Below are 17,131 nucleotides of genomic sequence, written 5' to 3' on the forward strand. Positions count from 1 at the left end.
GCTCGACATCTGCGAGATTCCGGAAGTCTACGTACGTAAATAGGAAGGTGTCATTTGGGGACAGCAAAATGGCGACCGGAGTGGGAAGTGAGTATTGTCCCTTCGCCGCTAACTAGTTAGCGCAAATAAAACCAAAACAAACGTGGATTATGAACGTGTTTACAGTTGTAGAAATGATTTATCTTACGTTTCTTTGGTGAAGAAGTTTCTCTGGTGGTGAAGTTGTATATTACATGAAATATTACAGGTTTCTCGCGGATAAGAGATTCACGTAACGGACGAGATAGCAAACTGGCTAATTAGCCGGTTACAGTGAACGGGATACGGCAAAGCATTGAGCTAACCGGCTAACGTATTTAGGATGTTCCGATACCTATAGCTGTGCTCAGTGTAGCGTAACTGTATGTTAATGTATTCCGACATTGATATGAAGGACAGTCATTTGCACTGTTCTTTACTCGGTTGCCGGTGTGACCTACTTATTGTCAAAGCTACATAGCTACCTATACATCGTTGGTTTAACTATTGTAGCTAGCTACGATAGTGGGTGATACAGCTATGATTTGTTCGTTTAATTCTTTGCTCAGTTAACATTTGCAGTTAAATGCAGCATACGGTGCACCTGTTACACTGTAAAACGGTTGCGTTTTTCTAATTCACTTTATCTGCGTGCATTCAGCATCACCCACATGTGTTTTCCTTTCCCCTGTTCCATCTTTCGTGTTATATTTCCCACATTTCCTGTGCCCTGAACTCTTTCACACGGTACTCCTTGCCCCCCGTGTCTGCAGAGCACAAGGTGCTGGCCCTGGGCCCCACGGAGCCCTGGTCGGTGAGAGAGAAGCTGTGCTTGGCGTCGTCCGTCATGAGGAGCGGGGACCAGAACTGGTACGGCGTGAATAACACTCGCACATACTGTGTCTGCTTCTGTGCGCACCACAACTGTACACCTCTGTACCAGTGCTGTCTCTGCCTTCACTGGTTTAGATTAGTGCTGCACAGATTCACTGATCTCTACAGTATGTGGATCAGCCAATGTACAGAGGGCTAAATGAGAAGGATGCAGCCATCCTGATGAAATAAAGATCATTGACTAAGAAATGTTCTGTTTGTGACCGTGATTATTGATGTGTGTCTCCTTGGAGCTCTGTTGCACCTTCTCACCATGGGTGTGTTTCTCTGTCTGTTCCACTCGTGTTCTCTCTCTTCTGCTGGTGCTTTGCAGAGAGAACATCACTGCTGTTTTATGTGTCTCCTACAGGGTGTCTGTCAGCAGGGCTATCAAGCCCTTCTCAGAGCCAGGGCGGCCCCCTGACTGGTTCTCACAGAAGGTACGGAAAAGCAACCTCGCGTCACACTGCGCTGTTACAGAGAGAGGCGCGGTGCCCGCGCCCTGACTGACACAGGAAGTCACCCCTGCGGACAGGCAGGCTGAAACGCTTCGCATCCCATGGCCTGGGGTCACTCTGAGCAGGCTGCAGGCCGTGGTCGTGTCAGCCGGCCTGGCTTTGTATCGCAAACCGCTTCTGAGATTGTCAGTTTCGTAATTAACAAGTGCCCTGAGCTGACTCTGAAAAAGAAAACATATAATCACTGCGACAGTCTCTGTCATCCACCAGCATTCTAGAGCTATAACTTGGCGCTGGGGTTGAACCTGCATAGATACGGTGCCAGATCTGCGGTGTCTGTTATTTGACTGGGGGGTGGTCAGGACTGGTGTTGGGATTGTGCTAGTCTTAGGTTTTGAAGCTGAGAGCTGGTTCAGCTGGGGAGGACAAGGCCTGCTCCCTCACCCCCCTCTCCTTTGTCTCATTCCCCACAGCACTGCGCCTCCCAGTACTCCGAGCTGCTGGAGACCACCGAGGCCCCAAAGTGAGTATCTACTCTCCAGGCTTTTATCTCCAGCGCAGGGCAGGGTCTTTCACTTACTACTGTTACTGCTGACAGTGTGTCCTGCGACCTCAGCTGTCACTGTGAAGAATAGAGCCATTATCCTTAGACACATGTAGCTGTGGCAGTTCTGTGATCAGAGGCACACCAGGGGCCTGGAGGTGTTTATAAGGCTGTGTCTCTGCACTGGGGGGCGCTGGCTCTGTGACGCTAGTCTCGTGTGGCGTTGCGTGACAGGCGGAAACGCGGCGAGAAGGGGGAGGTGGTGGAGACGGTGGAGGACGTGATCGTGCGCAGACTCACGGCGGAGAGGATAGAAGAGCTGAAGAAACTTCTGAGAGACACGCAGGAGAAGTACAGGTGTGTGAGTGCTGCCGTTTGCACCTGCCCATTCACTCCCCTTCACAAGCATCCCACCGTTCTAAACATGCACATAAATTAATATTGTTACATTGTTTCTCCAAATATACCATGTAACCAGTCTGTCAGACTGTCAGATACGTTACTGAGTTTGACATATGTTACATTACGTTACATTTATTTACCAAGATGCTCTTATCCGGAGCGACTTCCAGCACAGTCAAACATAAGAACGATTGCAGTGTGAACAGACCGGTACACACTTAAAGACTCACTTCCTTAGCTGCAAAAAAAACAATAGTGTCCACACCAGAATTAGCAGATGTTCTGTACTGAAAGAAAGGATCTTTGTGAGGGCTGTTTCCGCTGTGCTATGTGCCCCAGCACGCACAGCTGGCTCAGAGCTGCGGATACTGATGGATGATTGAAGGGTAACTTGTTGCTTCCCGTCTCCACAGGAGGCTTAAGAAGGAGGCAGAGCTGATCCAGGCCGGGCATCTGGACTCCAAACTGGAGGAGCTGTGGGGAGAGATCGTGCAGTAAGAGTCTTCTGTCTGTCTTTATCCTATCTGTGTCTGCAGAGCTTTTCTTTCATTTGAGTTTGTTTAAGTAGCTGTTTGGCTGTGCCAGGAAAACTCAGTATTTGATTGTGAGTATCTCTGTCTGTGTGTGTTCATTTTGCGTTTCTCTCCTTCGTTCGACAGAAAAAAGAAGCAGGATGAGGAGGAGGCGGAACTGAAGAGGAAGGCCACTGATGCCGCATATCAGCGTACAATACTCTCATTCTCTCTGAGCCCGCTATGTCTAATCAGCCTTAACCCTCATGTTCCCTCAACTGGTTTTACAAACGCTATGGCAACACTGGACAACACTGTAAACACTCACTACCCATAACTGACCTGTAATGAACTCTTGAGGTGAAGAGGTAAAAGTAAAATGAACTGAAAGAACGTACTCTTTCCCCCTTCAGGGTGTAGACTGTTTAGGTGTTAGGGGTGCATGGCATGTGACGTACAGTCCTCCTTACAGATCGGCAGGCAATGAAGAACACCCCAAAGCGAGTGACCAGTGTGACCGTACGCTCGCCTCTGGGTGCCAGCTCGCCTGGCCTGGAGTCCTCCCTTCCTGACACGCCCCAGCCCACACCGGACGACCCCTGCACTGCACCCACAGTGAGAGCCCCTCCCTGCACACACCCCCCCCCAGGATGCCTCACCTCCTGACTGTGTGATTGCTGTCAGACATCCTCTACCTCCCTGCTGACACCAGGTTGTTGCCTTCCTTCTCTTATCCACTCTTTCTTTCTTTCTCTTTTTCTCCCCTCCATCGCTGCCTTCCCCCCCCCCAGCCTGCAGGGCCAGCTGTTTTCATCCCCCTGGCAGAGCCGTCAGGGCCCACAGCCACAGAGGCCAGCCTGGGGACTCTCCTGGAGGACTCCCCGCAGAAGAAGCTCCTGACCCAGAAGGCCACGCCGCCGGCCTCCCCCCTGCTCTCCGAGCTGCTCAAGAAAGGCAGCCTGCTGGCCGCAAGTCCCCGCCTGGTGAGAGAGAGGGGGGAGTGACAGACGGAGAGGGGGAGAGAGACGGGGGAGAGTGGAGAGCTGAAAATCTGTAGAGGACCATAGAGGGGCGTGGCCTCTCATGGGCTGCAGGTCACATGACTTCACAAACCAAACTATGAATCGAAAATTACATTTACATTACGTGCTACATTACATTTAGCAGACACTTATCCAGAGCAACTTCCAGCACAATAGAACATAAGTGTATCCATTCAGTTACTCAGTTTAAACAAGCAACAGTGTCAGTCCAGGATAAGAACACTCCCAGACCAGTGAGTGTGAGCATAACACTATTTGAGCCCTACCACAACTTAACTTGTTAATCTGACAGAGGCCGCGTATAGTACGATAAAAGGGATTCTTTCCGTAGCATGTCATTTTGATTGGATTAGATTGGGGCGTGGTGATGATGGGATTTTGAAGGCTTTTCTTTACCCATCACTTGGAAAAAGGGGAGGGCTGTAAAAAAGGTTATGAGACAGAGGTGAGTGTGGAACTGACAGGAGGAAAGGATGTGTTTGAAGCAAAGAGGGGATGTAAAGAAGGAGATGGTTCATGAGGTCGGACCTGTGTGGTGGTGTCCTGACAGTGGTGTGCCGTTTCAGGTGGGGGACGGCGATGTCCCGGCTGGTCTCGCCAACGGAGGGCACGGGGCGGACCTTCAGATCACCGGCCCCTCCCTCCCAGCAGGCCATGCCACCACAGGTAACTATGACAACCCCTGTAATGGAGTCTGGTGCAGCCTGTGCATGTGTGAAACCCACATACGCTATCAGCTAGGATCTGCGGTATACTCAGCCACACTACAGAGCTGGTAGGGTTCAGTTCTTTCTGTCTGCAGGCCTGTACTCACAAAATTGTAATTCTGAAGTGGTGGGTGACGGTTTTAAAGTGTCTCACTCTTTCTGTTGGCCCATACCTGCCCGACGACTAAAGAGAACACTGGAATAGACGCGCACATAGACATGCATGCGCGCACCCCAAAGCCGGCATGCTACAAGTGCTAGAGTTTTGCGTGTAGAGGGTTTGTGTTGCGTGCTGCATACGTGTGAGATGTGTGACTGTAGTGCTGCCGTGTGCGATTGCTGGCATGTCTGTACGCGTGACCGTGCATGCACCTGGGTGAGTATTCGAGGCTCCGTGTGATGCTGTGGTACTGTCTGCTTCTAGCTCAAGGTCTGCTTCTAGCTGAAGGCTCTCTGTCACGTGTCCGTCCGTCTGTGTCTGTGTGTCCGTCTGTCCGTCCGTGTGCCAGGTGCTCCCACGCTGTCTCGTCTGCTGGAGGCCAGCCCCGCCCAGTTCCCCGCCCCCCTGGGCTCATTGGCTGCCCCAGACCCCCCCAATGCTCCTCCCACTCCCGCAGGTCCCCCTGCATCGGACAGCCCAGCCTCGCACAACACAGGTCTCTCTCTCGCTCTCTCTCTGTCTCTCTTCCTCTCGCTTCCTTCTTCCTCTTTTTCTCTCTCTCTCCCTCTCTTTTTCTCCCTGTGTCTCACTCTTGGCTCTTTCTTTATCTCTCCTTTCCGTTCACTCTGTTATTTCCTGTGTCTGCCTGCCAAAAATGCAAAATTCAGTTTCTGTTAACTAGCTGCACGGGGTTAGTTTTAGTCTCTCAATGTTTCAGATAAAAATATGCGAGTCATTTCAAGGTAGCCTTTTCCCTTTTCTCAAAGAAAATTTTAGCTTCAGTTCCTTAGAAAAGTTACCAAAAAATAGAAGTGGTATTAACTCTGTAAATGCAGGGAAAATGTTCCTTTGCGCCTATTTTGCCACAGAATCAATAAAAGCATGATAAAGTATCAGGTAGTATATGTCACACTCCTTATCTTCTCTGCCTTCAGATAGAGAGGACATAGAATGCTCTGTTCCTTAGTGCCAAGAGTCAGTGTATGGACTGTAGGGTGCTTTGCTCCTTAATGCAGTGAGTGATGGCCGGTGTGTAGCGTAGTGGTTAAGGAGCAGGAAAGGTTAACCGAAAGGTTGCCGGTTCGATTCTTCACAGGGGTACTGCTGCTGTACCCTTGGGCAAGGTACTTAACCCACAATTGCGTCAGTAAATATCCAACTGTATAAATGGATAACATTGTAAAAACCTGTAATTGACGTAAGTTGCTCTGGATAAGAGTGTCTGCTAAGTGGCAATAATGTAATAATGTGATGTATGTATGCAGGAGAGGACTCCGGTGTGAATGCTACGGCCCAGAGCAGCCCCGCCCCAGATGAGGGGAAGGGGGCGGAGCTGGGCGAAGAGGACCTGGTGGCTGTGTCCTACATGGGGGACGAGCTGGACCTGGCGACAGTGGGGGACATCATCGCCATCATTGAGGAAAAGGTACCCACAAAAAAGGGAGTGGGGTGTCTGATGTCGGGAGGGCTTCCATCTTCCGCTCTGTGCTGACTGGGGTCAGGAGGTGATGCTGCTCTGTCACTGTCTTTCTCCGTGCCTCCAATGAGGAACTGGGAGCGAAGATTTCCTCCTTTTCACTCAAGGATGTTATGGATCCAGGGTGTCCCCAAACGGCACACATGGGCTGTACCTGATGGCCAGCTTTTCAGGATAGGATTTCCGCTGGAGGGCAGCGGACACACTCCTGCTCTCTATTCATACTGCGATTGTCATACTCTCTCTCATACGCTCTCACTCTCTTCTTCTCTTTGCCCATGAAACCCAAGTGTCTATGAATCTGAGATGTTGCCCTCCCTCAGCTTTGATGGAACGAGTCGAAACGAATACGCTTAGGAGCAGACACTGAGTATAGCAAGTGGTAGAGACATAAATTTAAGAAGTTAAGAAAACTCAACTTGTTCACGAAGCAGTGTTTTCGAATCAGTTTTCCCAATACGAACCCAGCACACGGGCTTTAAAAGAAGAAACTTGAAAGAGTACACAACGTTCAACAGATGTTAAACAGTGCATTTTTTCCCCCCGAAACTTATGTCATGCCTGTGTTGCAGTGTAACGCAGGCTCCGCAGCGGTGTGCCTGAATGACGGACCCTGTGATCCCTGCTTTCCTCTCCTCCAGGTGGACGACTCCGCTGAAGCGCTGGATGCTGCAGCAGTGGAGGCTGCTCTGTCCCTCTGTGAGGACGCTGTGGCTGGCCACACCCTCTCGGGCCCCTGGGAGGCCGCTGAGTCTTCTGTCCCCGCCCCTGATCCTTTAGACCCCTCCCCCAACACCATAGACTCCGCCCCCAGCGCTCTCGACCCCTCCTCCGCGCACGCAAACCTGGAGATGAAGGAGGCGGCGGAGGAGGAAGAGGACGGGGACAGGGGAAGGGTCGAGGGTATGGCTGAGCCTGGCCCCGCCCCCTCGTCTCCGGCGACCCCTGGCGGCGCACAGATTGAAGCCGCGGGCCTCCAGCCTCAGTCACAGGCCGGATCTGACAGGGAGGAGGGAGGCAGGGAGGGGGGCACCCCGAGCCCCTCGGTGAAGTGTGAGAGTGAAGAGTGGACCCAGCCAGGAATGGACATGCCCTGTGCAGGTATGTACTTTGCAACGGCCAGCTAAAGAGAGGATCAGAAGTACACGCATCTACTGACGGACTTACCCGTACACACCCACAGATATACAGACATACACAAGCACACACACTCCTATATGCCTACAGGCAGGTTCACAGACACCTGTAATCACACACGATTTCACGCAAACACAGATGCACCCACAGACACACACACACACACACACATACACACACACACACACACACACGCACGCACATCTTCACATGTCATTTACTGTCTGCTCCAGTGGCAGATGTCATTGTAACTTCAGTCTCTCTGTCTCTCTCCCTCTCACCCTCTCCCTCTCCCTCTCTCCCTCTCTCTCTCTCTCTCTCTCCCTCTCTCTCTCCCTCCCTCTCAGATTCAGAGGACAGTTCAGCATCAGGGAAAGACTCCAGGGTAAGTCTTCCCTTCATACAGATCTGCAGCTGAAACCCAAATCAGCATGGAGAAAACTTGTGTTGCAGCATTATTCATAGAGCAACACAGCTGCCTGTACGTACTAATGGAAATATGTATCCTTCCCCAATTCTCACTACCCCTGTCCCCATCTTTCTCTCCTCCCTCTCTCTCTGTTGGCAGGAGGTGAAGGAGGAGGACGGTGGGAGTGAGGCAGACGAGGGGAGCATGTCGGAGCCGAAGGAGTGCGGGGAAGGGGAGGGGGAGGGGGCGTACCTGTCGGAGCTAGAGCCACCAGCCAGCGAGAGCGAGGACGGCTTCAGCCTCCCCGCCTCCTCCCTGCAGCGCTACACCACCGCCGACTCCGCCCCCAGCAGCCCCGCCTCCTCGCAGTTGTGAGTGGCGCTCCGTCGAGCCCGTGTGTCCACATTGCGTACCCCTGCATAGCCCCGTCCGAATGTCACAGCGGGGACTCTGGAGAGTTGGGCTTTCTTATTTTAAATCTCTCTCTTCCTCTCCTCTCCTCTTCCCCCCCCCTCCCTCTCTCAGCTCCATGAGCAGTGAGGACCAAGAAGCAATCCAGGCGCAAAAGATCTGGAAGAAGGCCATCATGCTTGTGTGGAGAGCAGCAGCCAATCACAGGTCAGCATTGCCAACACCCCGCCTACCCCTGCTTATGTTACCCAATCAATGGCAAGAGTAACTGCAGCTGCCCTGTAACGGCTGAAATGCAGGCAGTGGTGATCGCTGTTGATCTTCTCTTGTTAAAAATGGAGTGATTGATCTGTGGCAGGTACGCCAGTGTGTTCCTGCAGCCTGTGTCAGATGACATCGCACCAGGTTACCACAGCATCGTTCACAGGTGAGCTCCACATCCTGGCGTGGGAGAGAATACGACTCAGATTTTAACTGTGTTCTGTTGATCCTGGGAAAATGAAGAAATAACTTCATGAGGCAATGTCCTGGGAAAACCATGGAAAGTGGTCAAATATCTCCCTGGCCTTGGAAAGACATACACAATTGCCCAAAACCAGATGCTCTTATCCAGAAAGACTTACATAGTTTACTGTATACTACACTGTAATACTACACTGTACTCTTGGTCAAGTACCTTGCCCAAGAGTACAGCTGCAGTGCCCCAGCAGGGAACTGAACCAGCAACATTTTAGTTACAAAACCCCCCCCCCCCCCCCCCCGCAGGCCCATGGACCTGTCAGTCATCAAGAAGAACATTGAGACGGGTCTGATCCGCACCACGGCGGAGTTCCAGCGTGACATCATGCTGATGTTCCAGAATGCGGTGATGTACAATAGCTCGGACCACGACGTGTACCACATGGCCCTGGAGATGCAGCGTGACGTGCTGGAGCAGATCCAGCAGTTCCTGGCCACCCAGCTCATCATGCAGACCTCCGAGTCCGGCATCAGCGCCAAGAGCCTTCGCGGCCGCGAGTCCACCCGCAAGGACTCCACCGACAAGGTGAGGGAGAGAGAGTCCACGCGCAGACGGGTCTGCTGACAGGGTCAGAGAGAGAGAGTCCATGCACCAACAGGACTTTACTGACAGGGTCAGAGAGAGAGAGTCCATGTGCCAACAGGACTTTACTGACAGGATTAGAGAGACAGTCCACACGCAGACAAGTCTGCTGACAGGGTTAGAGAGAGTCCACGCGCAGACGGGTCTGCTGACAGGGTCAGAGAGAGAGAGTCCATGCACCAACAGGACTTTACTGACAGGGTTAGAGTCCACGCGCAGACGGGTCTGCTGACAGGGTCAGAGAGAGAGAGTCCATGCGCCAACAGGACTTTACTGACAGGGTTAGAGAGTCCACGCGCAGACGGGTCTGCTGACAGGGTCAGAGAGAGAGAGTCCATGCGCCAAGAGGACTTTACTGACAGGGTTAGAGAGAGAGAGTCCATGCACCAACAGGACTTTACTGACAGGGTTAGAGAGACAGTCCACACGCAGACAAGTCTGCTGACAGGGTTAGAGAGAGAGTCCATGCGCAAACGGGTCTACTGATGTGGTTAGAGAAAAACAGAATTTACATGCAAACAGGAGTAATGACAAGGTGACAGAGAGAAAGTCCACATGCAAACAGGACTCCAGTGAGAAGGTGAGGGAGAGAGTCTACACACTAACAGGACTCTGCTGACAGGGTGAGAGGGGTTACAGAGAGAGGGGGAAAGAGTTCGCATCCAAACAGGATTCTGTCGGTGAGAGAGGGGGGGGAGTCCACACGCAAACAGGGCTGTGGTGAGAAGGTGAGAGAGAGGGTGCGTCCCATTTCCAAACCAGACCTTTGCCCCGTCTTCCTCATGGCAGGCCCCCACCACGTGACCCCATCCTGACATCACTGAGTGGGCTATGGGGTAGGGGAATGGGGGGGGAGAAGTTACACCCCTTCACTTCGGAAACCGTGTTACACCTCACACTGCATCTAGCAATGATCTTCTGTGACAATTACCCAGCACAACTCAACATGTGTAAATGTTGATTCTGGATACATTTGTTGATATGTTGTCAATCCCTGTCAAAATTGAGGGAAAACATAAAGTAATGATAAAGGAAACTAAGCTATCAATAACTGACAATGGAGAGTCTGCAAAACAATAACTGCTTAACCTCTGTTGCTACCAAGTGAGGTTCTCACTGCTAAGTTATCCATAAGTGTAGCCAACTAGATGGCTGGATTGCTATATCGATACCTAGCTAGCTATTTGTTTCATCACTGTAGCTAGCTAGTAGTCTAGCTACAATAGCTGACATTTGTATCTCCTGGAGCTGTTACCTTGTCCAGGGGATTTCTTTCAATAAGAAGACATTGTTAGGCAAAACATCAGTCGTGATTGATGAATTAGTGCATATCATTACAATTATACAGTATATGACAGTGGCAAAAATGTAAAATACCCACGACATACTGTGTTCCATTTATTTACATATATAAATATATGTGTATGTATAAATGTATGTGTGTGTGTATATACATACATACATGCATACATACACGTATATGTATGTGTATATATAATGTGTGTGCGTGTGTGTGTGTATATATATATATAATGTTCATGTATATGTATTCATATATAAAATATTACACACATTGTGCATGTGAGGGAGAGTTCATACACAAACAGGACTGTACTGACATATAACATATCTATATATATTAGTGTGTGTATTATATAAAATATACGTACACACATACACATATATATATATAGGCCCCCTGTGTGTTTACAGTGAGCACACAACCTTATCTTGGTCACACACAGACTGTTGAAGTGTGTGTGAGCATGTGTGTGTCAGTGAGTTCATATGCATGCATTCAGCGTTCGCATGAACAGGCGCTTGGATGTTCCCTGCCGGTTCGTCGTCCTCGTGTGTGTGTGTATCACCTGTGTCTCACTTTACCTCTGTGCGGTCACTGGTGGGTTCGTGTCATTGGTTCTTTTCGACTGTAACTCTAACCCGGGCATGTCTGGGAACTCGCCGTGGGGGCTGCTGTCGTTGGGGGATGGAGAGACAGACAGGCAGACGGACAGACGGGCAGAGAGGGGAAGGCACATGCATTCTGTCTGGCCCTTGTATCGGTGTCCTGTGCCTGTCTGGAGCAGCTTCAGGGCTGGGCTCTATTCTGGCAATGGGCTTTTGTCTTGGCCTGACTTACCACTGTGTTCCTACACAGTGTACACTCACACACTCACACGCGCACACACACACACACACACACACGCGCACACACGCGCACACACACACACACACACACACACACACACACACACGCGCACGCACACACACGCACGCACGCACGCACGCACGCACGCATATCAACATTCAAGTGCATGCACGGAATACATCCACAGAATATGCACACGGCTCTCCCTGCGGTACGCCCACACGGTGTGCACACCCTGCATACGTATCCACACAGCACTCTTTAACACTTCCTGCATTCATCTCCCTTAAAGGGCTGGCTCTGTTTCTCCACTCCTGTCTTCACCCCCCCCCCCCCTTCCCCCCCCGCAGGGTGCTCTACCCTCCCGTACAGAACAGCTGTGCTGCACTCTGACCACCCCCGAGACGCGTCTCATTTCCACACAAAGGAGCGGCCTAATCATCGGTAACATCATCTGTTGTCGTGCCTGCGCTTTGTGGCCCAGATTCTTTGATTCCGTGGCCCTCGGAAGTTAATGAAACACGCTGCTGCCTTAATTGCCTTTTTTTTCTCAAAGTTGGGGAAAGTTGCTTTATTCTGGGCTGTTTGCTTGGCAGCTGGCCTTCCTCAGACAGAGATGGCGTGCCTGCGTGTTCTGTGATCCGTATCAGCTGTGCAAACGCTGCAGCAGCAGCCCCAGCTGCACGGGAGTGTCTCCCGGGTGCAGCGCAGGACACGGCCGGTTCCCTGCACCTCCTGCACGCCTCCACGTGCGTGCATGTGCACATACCTGCACGCAAACAGAACTGTGTGGAGAGATGGGCCTTCATGCTGTCATAACTGGGCCAGCCACTTGCACAAAACATTACGAAGGGACGAGCAGGGAGGGGTAGCTGTAGTGCTTTACAGGTGGCAGTGTGGCATAGTGGTGAGGAGCAGGGCTTGTAACCGAAAGGTTGCAGGTTTAGTTCCCCACAGGGGCACTGCTGCTGCTGTACCCTTGGGCAACATACCTAACCCACAGTTGCCTCAGCAAATATCCAGCTGTATAAACAGATAACATGTAAAAAAATGTAACCTATGTAAGTCGCTCTGGATAAGAGCGTCTGCTAAACCACAATAACGTAATGTTACAAAGCGCTCAGAAGTGGGGAAGGGAGGTGTCAGAGTGTTAGCAGGCTGTTCTGTTAGCTTTCTCTCCCCGTTGCTGTAATGGTGTTTCCCCTCCTGTCATTGCTTGCATGCTGTGTCTCTGTTCGGTGTCAGTGCTCGGCCTCTCCACCATACTCTGTGTGTGCAGTGCATTCACTCTCAGACTGGATTTCAAATAAGCGTCTGTGTTTATCCGTGTAGTTTCCTCTCTGTCTCTCTCTGGTGTTTTCTTTCTCTCTGTGGTGTGTGTGTGTGTGTGTGTCTGTGTGTTTAGGTTCTTCTCTCTAGCTGTGCGTGTGTGTAGTTTCCTCTCTGACCGTGTGTGTATGTGTGTGGGTTTAGGTTCCCTCTAGCTGTGTGTGTGTGTGTGTGTGTGTGAGTTTAGGTTCTCTCTGGCTGTGTGTGTGTGTGTCTGTGTGTTTAGATTCTTCTCTCTAGCTGTGCGTGTGTGTGTGTGTGTGTGTGTTTAGGTTCTTCTCTCTAGCTGTGTGTGTGTGTGTGTGGTTTCCTCTCTGACTGTATCATTTGTCCTCTCACAGGACAGTGTCCCCATGGCCTCTCCTGCTTTCCTTCTCTCTCTCTTTGTAAGTATCCAGTCTGCAGGGTTACACACACTCTCCCTACACACACGCATGCATGCGCCCCTTATACAAACACACGATGCATAACAGTGTATATATAGCAGACTGTCAGTATTTGATCTTCTTGGTTTCAAATGTGTGTGAAAAGTGTGTACTGATAAGTCATTCGAGTGGTGAGACAGAGTGACATGCTAAGCTCTTTCAGATAGCTGAAAGAGGAAACTTGAAGCAAACCTGTGTTTGCACGTGTGTCTGTGCGCGTGTGTGCGTGTGTGTGCTTTTCAGATTTACTTCAGCAGTGGTTTATATTAAAAACACTGTGCCGAAACAACATCTCATCTGAACCTTCAGTGGAGTACCGAATGTCTCTTGCCCTTGTGCCATCTTTTCAGTGTGTGTGTGTGCGTGCGTGTGTGTGTGTGTGCGTGCGCGCGTGTGCATGCGTGTGTGTGCGGCGTGTGTGTGTGCGCGCGTGTGCATGTGTGTGTGTGCGGCGCGTGTGTGTGTGCGTGCGTGTGCGCTGGAGGCGTTCCTCTCTGAGGGCTTGTGGGAGGTGGCGGGGCGAGTACTCGGGTTGGCGGTTTGTCTCCGTCCTGCGACGGGCATCAGCTGACATGCAGGAGTGTAGTGCAGAGCAGGAGAGCACAGAGAGAGGTGGGTAAAACGCCACACAGTGTCCCATCTGTAGAGCTGTCTGTGCCACAGCCGTAGTCAGGAAGTCTGCGTGTAAAGAATGCGCGCAAATGAGTGCAACTGTGGACTTCCTGTCGGTCAATGAGTGTCCGCTAGGTAGTCTCTCCTCTTGAAAATATATTGCTTTGTGGCTGTCCTCTAGCTGACTGCAAACTCCCCCGTGTCTTATCTGCAGGATGGGGGCACCAGGGGGCGCCGTTGTGCCATCGAAGCTGACCTCAAGATGAAGAAATGAGAGAAAGGAAAAAAAAAAAAAAAAAGGGAGGGGGCCATAGAGACTTTTATTGGATCGGTCAAATTGACCTGCCAAAATGTTTACTGAAGCCGAGAAGTGATTTAAGAGCTGATATGTGGATAAAGCTATCTCTCTTATCTCTTACCCACAGAGTGTACCTAGGTTCTCATTGGTCAAAGAAGGAATGATGTCATAATGAGCTTGGAATGAGGATTCGTGGGAAAGTTCTTGCCTTTGTATGGAACAGGTCATAAAGGAAGAATATTTGAGTGTGTTGGTCATGTCATTGTGTCATTAGTGTGCAGGTTTCTTTTTGTACAGTAACATTGCTCCTGTACAGATGGTGCTTTTTAAGTATAACAAATGTGTTTAATAATAAAAAATACACATGAATATAAAATGTGCAGTTTGTTGTGTCTGTTCAGTGTCCGCTGTCTTTCCTTTGCAGAAGTGGTACACATGTACAGCAGCCTCACTGTTGGAGAGGTGCGCGTGCTTGTGCGTGTGTGTAAGCGTGTGCGTGGGTGTGCGTGCGTGCGTGCATGCGTGTGCGTGTTAACGGTGCTGTCCCTCCCCACAGGACTCGCTGTGCGAGCAGGAGTTTGAAGAGGGGGATTGGCTTCTGCTGTATGAAGACAGCAACACAGACAGCGAGATGGACAGAGGGGCGGAGTCGAGGGGCAGTCCGGCCCACACAGAGACAGACAGGGAGAGTCTGACACACACAGAGGGGGAGAGGGACGAGGGAGACCCGAGCCCTGTAACACTGCATGGAGAGGGGGAGGAGGAGGAGGAGGAGGAGGAGGAGGGGGAGAGAGGGGGGGAGAGGGGAGAAGAGGAGGGAAGTGATGAGGGAATGGAGGAGAGAGAGGAGGAGAAGGAGGAGGAGGAGGAGGAGATGGAGCAAGAGGCAGGGGAGGAGTGTCCCAGCCCCTTGAACGAGAAGGATGGAGAATCGGAGGTGGACGCGGTGGAGACGGCCGAGTCGCAAACCGACGGCCACGCGGGCGGGGAGTCTGCCGAAGCTGTAGCAGACCGCTGCGTCTCTGAGCAGGGGAGCACCTGTGGCGAAGACGGAGCTGTGGGCGCCACAGAAAGGTACGGCCCGGCTTTGACAGTCGTCTTCGTCTCAGGTCGGTGCAGTGGAAGCCTGCCGATTAAATCTGTCACCTTCCCCTCTTTCCCCCCCCCCCCTTTTCTCTCCCTTTCCTGCTCCCCCAGCCCCGGCAGGCGCGCCTCTTGTCAGGATTTTCGGAAGCTGCTGCGGGACATTTGCAATGACATCTCGGGACACAAGTGAGACTCAGAGTTTACGTAGATTTCAGCAAGACCCAGGCTGGCCCCCTCTGTCAGCAAACCTGTCCCTCGAGTCACCTTCTCCTTTGTGTCTATGAGGCCAGTCGTTTGTCCCTGTCTCAGTGTGTAGTGTTGAAGGTGGCCTTGTGTTTTTGGCTGGTTTGGGGAGTTGAGTGTATACCCCAGTGGAGAAGGCCAGGTGAATGAAGGTGTCCTTGCTCCTGTTCAAAGGTACGCCGAGCTTTTCCTGAGGCCCGTCAATGAGAAGTTCGCTCCTCACTACTACAGTGTCGTCAAAAGGTGTGTGTGGGAGTAGAGGAGGGTAAGTATATGTGTGCGTATTTCACATGACCGCGCTGGGTCTGAACCCCTCCCTCCCGCACACGTCCTCAGGCCTGTAGACCTGCAGACCATCCGGAGGGCCGTGGCCAGGGGCGAAGTGGACAACCTGGAGACACTGAACCACCAGCTGATGCTCATGTTCCAGAACGCGCTCATGTTCAACAGTCAGGACAGCCAGGTGTACCACGGGGCCCGTGCCATGCAGCGGGAGGTGCTGCAGCACGTACAGGTGAGAGAGAGCAGCACTGCGGCTTTTCACATACAGGTGAGAGAGAGAGAGAGAGAGGCGCTGCGGCTTTTCACATACAGGTGAGAGAGAGAGAAGCACTGCGGCTTTTCACATACAGGTGAGAGAGAGAGAGAGGCGCTGCGGCTTTTCACATACAGGTGAGAGAGAGAGAAGCACTGCGGCTTTTCACATACAGGTGAGAGAGAGAGAGAGAGAGAGAGAGAGAGGCACTGCGGCTTTTCACATACAGGTGAGAGAGAGGCACTGCGGCCTTTCACATACAGGTGAGAGAGAGAGGCAGTGCGGCTTTTCACATACAGGTGAGAGAGAGAGAGAGGCACTGCTGCTTTTTACATACAGGTGAGACAGAGAGGTATCACAGCTCACACAGGTGAGCGGGAGAAACAGGTATTACATCTCGAACTGGTAAGAGGTGCTACATCATGTAGAGATATGGAGAGACAGATTTAAATTGCTGCAGTTAATTTGAGACACTGATGGTGAGAGAGGGGAAAAGGTACTTTACCCTTACACAGGTGACGAAGGGAAGGGGAGGTGTTTTAACTTTTATGGGGGTTGGGGAGAGTACAGGCCAGACCTGCCTCTTCATCTCAAATCGAGAGAGGCTGACAGTCAGTGGGGAAAGTGAGAGGTGAGGGATAGAACCTGAAATGTCTGATTTTTTTTCAGATGCTGATAGATGAGGTTCAGTCATGTGACCATCTGAAAGGCTCCTCCCCCTAAAGACCATGATTGGAGAGACAGGAGAGGGGAACCAATCGCACTTGCCTCTGCTGTGCATCATTACTGACTCGGAACAGTGGCACGCTTCTTCGTTCCAGCTTTGCTGACAACGGCCATCATTGTGTCAGGCAGTCGTCCTTTAAATTGCCTGCAAATAAGCTATGTAATTTAATTTTTTTTATGGGGGAAAAAAGCTATTGGTGACTAGTTAGCACGGGCAGCTGAAATGTAAATGACTGATTTTGTTTAGCAGATCTTTAAGTAGACCACAGAGTGGGCTGTGCAGATTGTGCCTGTGAGATTTCTTTATTGGACAGAGTAAAAGCAAACGTTTGGTAAACTCTGTAAATTAGATTTCATTCCTGGGTTTTTTTTTTTTTTTTTAGTCCCACGGTTTGGGTCTTTGTTGTTGATTTTGTTGATTGCAATCATGATTAATGTATATTGTGAATGGAAATTCATTTCATTCATTTGTAAA

General features: G+C 51.1%; 1 protein-coding gene across 1 annotated transcript; it reads left to right on the plus strand.

Moving 5' to 3' along the window:
- The first annotated feature begins 59 nt into the window (after positions 1-59).
- Positions 60-17,012, plus strand: LOC118790662 (bromodomain containing 8). The gene is made up of 25 exons (XM_036547654.1): positions 60-87; positions 792-888; positions 1,262-1,331; positions 1,823-1,872; positions 2,128-2,250; positions 2,709-2,789; positions 2,955-3,019; positions 3,280-3,422; positions 3,599-3,790; positions 4,417-4,516; positions 5,067-5,213; positions 5,983-6,143; positions 6,836-7,295; positions 7,679-7,716; positions 7,900-8,111; positions 8,266-8,358; positions 8,510-8,578; positions 8,917-9,196; positions 13,073-13,195; positions 14,623-14,730; positions 14,908-15,140; positions 15,264-15,338; positions 15,570-15,638; positions 15,732-15,909; positions 16,600-17,012. Exons 1-25 carry the CDS (start codon positions 69-71, stop codon positions 16,651-16,653), a joined length of 3,240 nt encoding a protein of 1,079 aa, XP_036403547.1. The 5' UTR covers positions 60-68; the 3' UTR covers positions 16,654-17,012.
- The last annotated feature ends 119 nt before the right edge of the window (positions 17,013-17,131 follow it).

Source organism: Megalops cyprinoides, chromosome 16, assembly GCF_013368585.1.
Source record: "Megalops cyprinoides isolate fMegCyp1 chromosome 16, fMegCyp1.pri, whole genome shotgun sequence".
Lineage (NCBI taxonomy): Eukaryota > Metazoa > Chordata > Actinopteri > Elopiformes > Megalopidae > Megalops > Megalops cyprinoides.

Coding starts and splice junctions, on each gene's coding strand:
- LOC118790662 (XM_036547654.1), top strand. Junction 14,731..14,907: donor CGGAGTCGAGGGGCAGTCCG/GCCCACACAGAG, acceptor GGAATGGAGGAG/AGAGAGGAGGAGAAGGAGGA. Junction 15,910..16,599: donor AGGTGCTGCAGCACGTACAG/GTGAGAGAGAGC, acceptor ATTTTTTTTCAG/ATGCTGATAGATGAGGTTCA.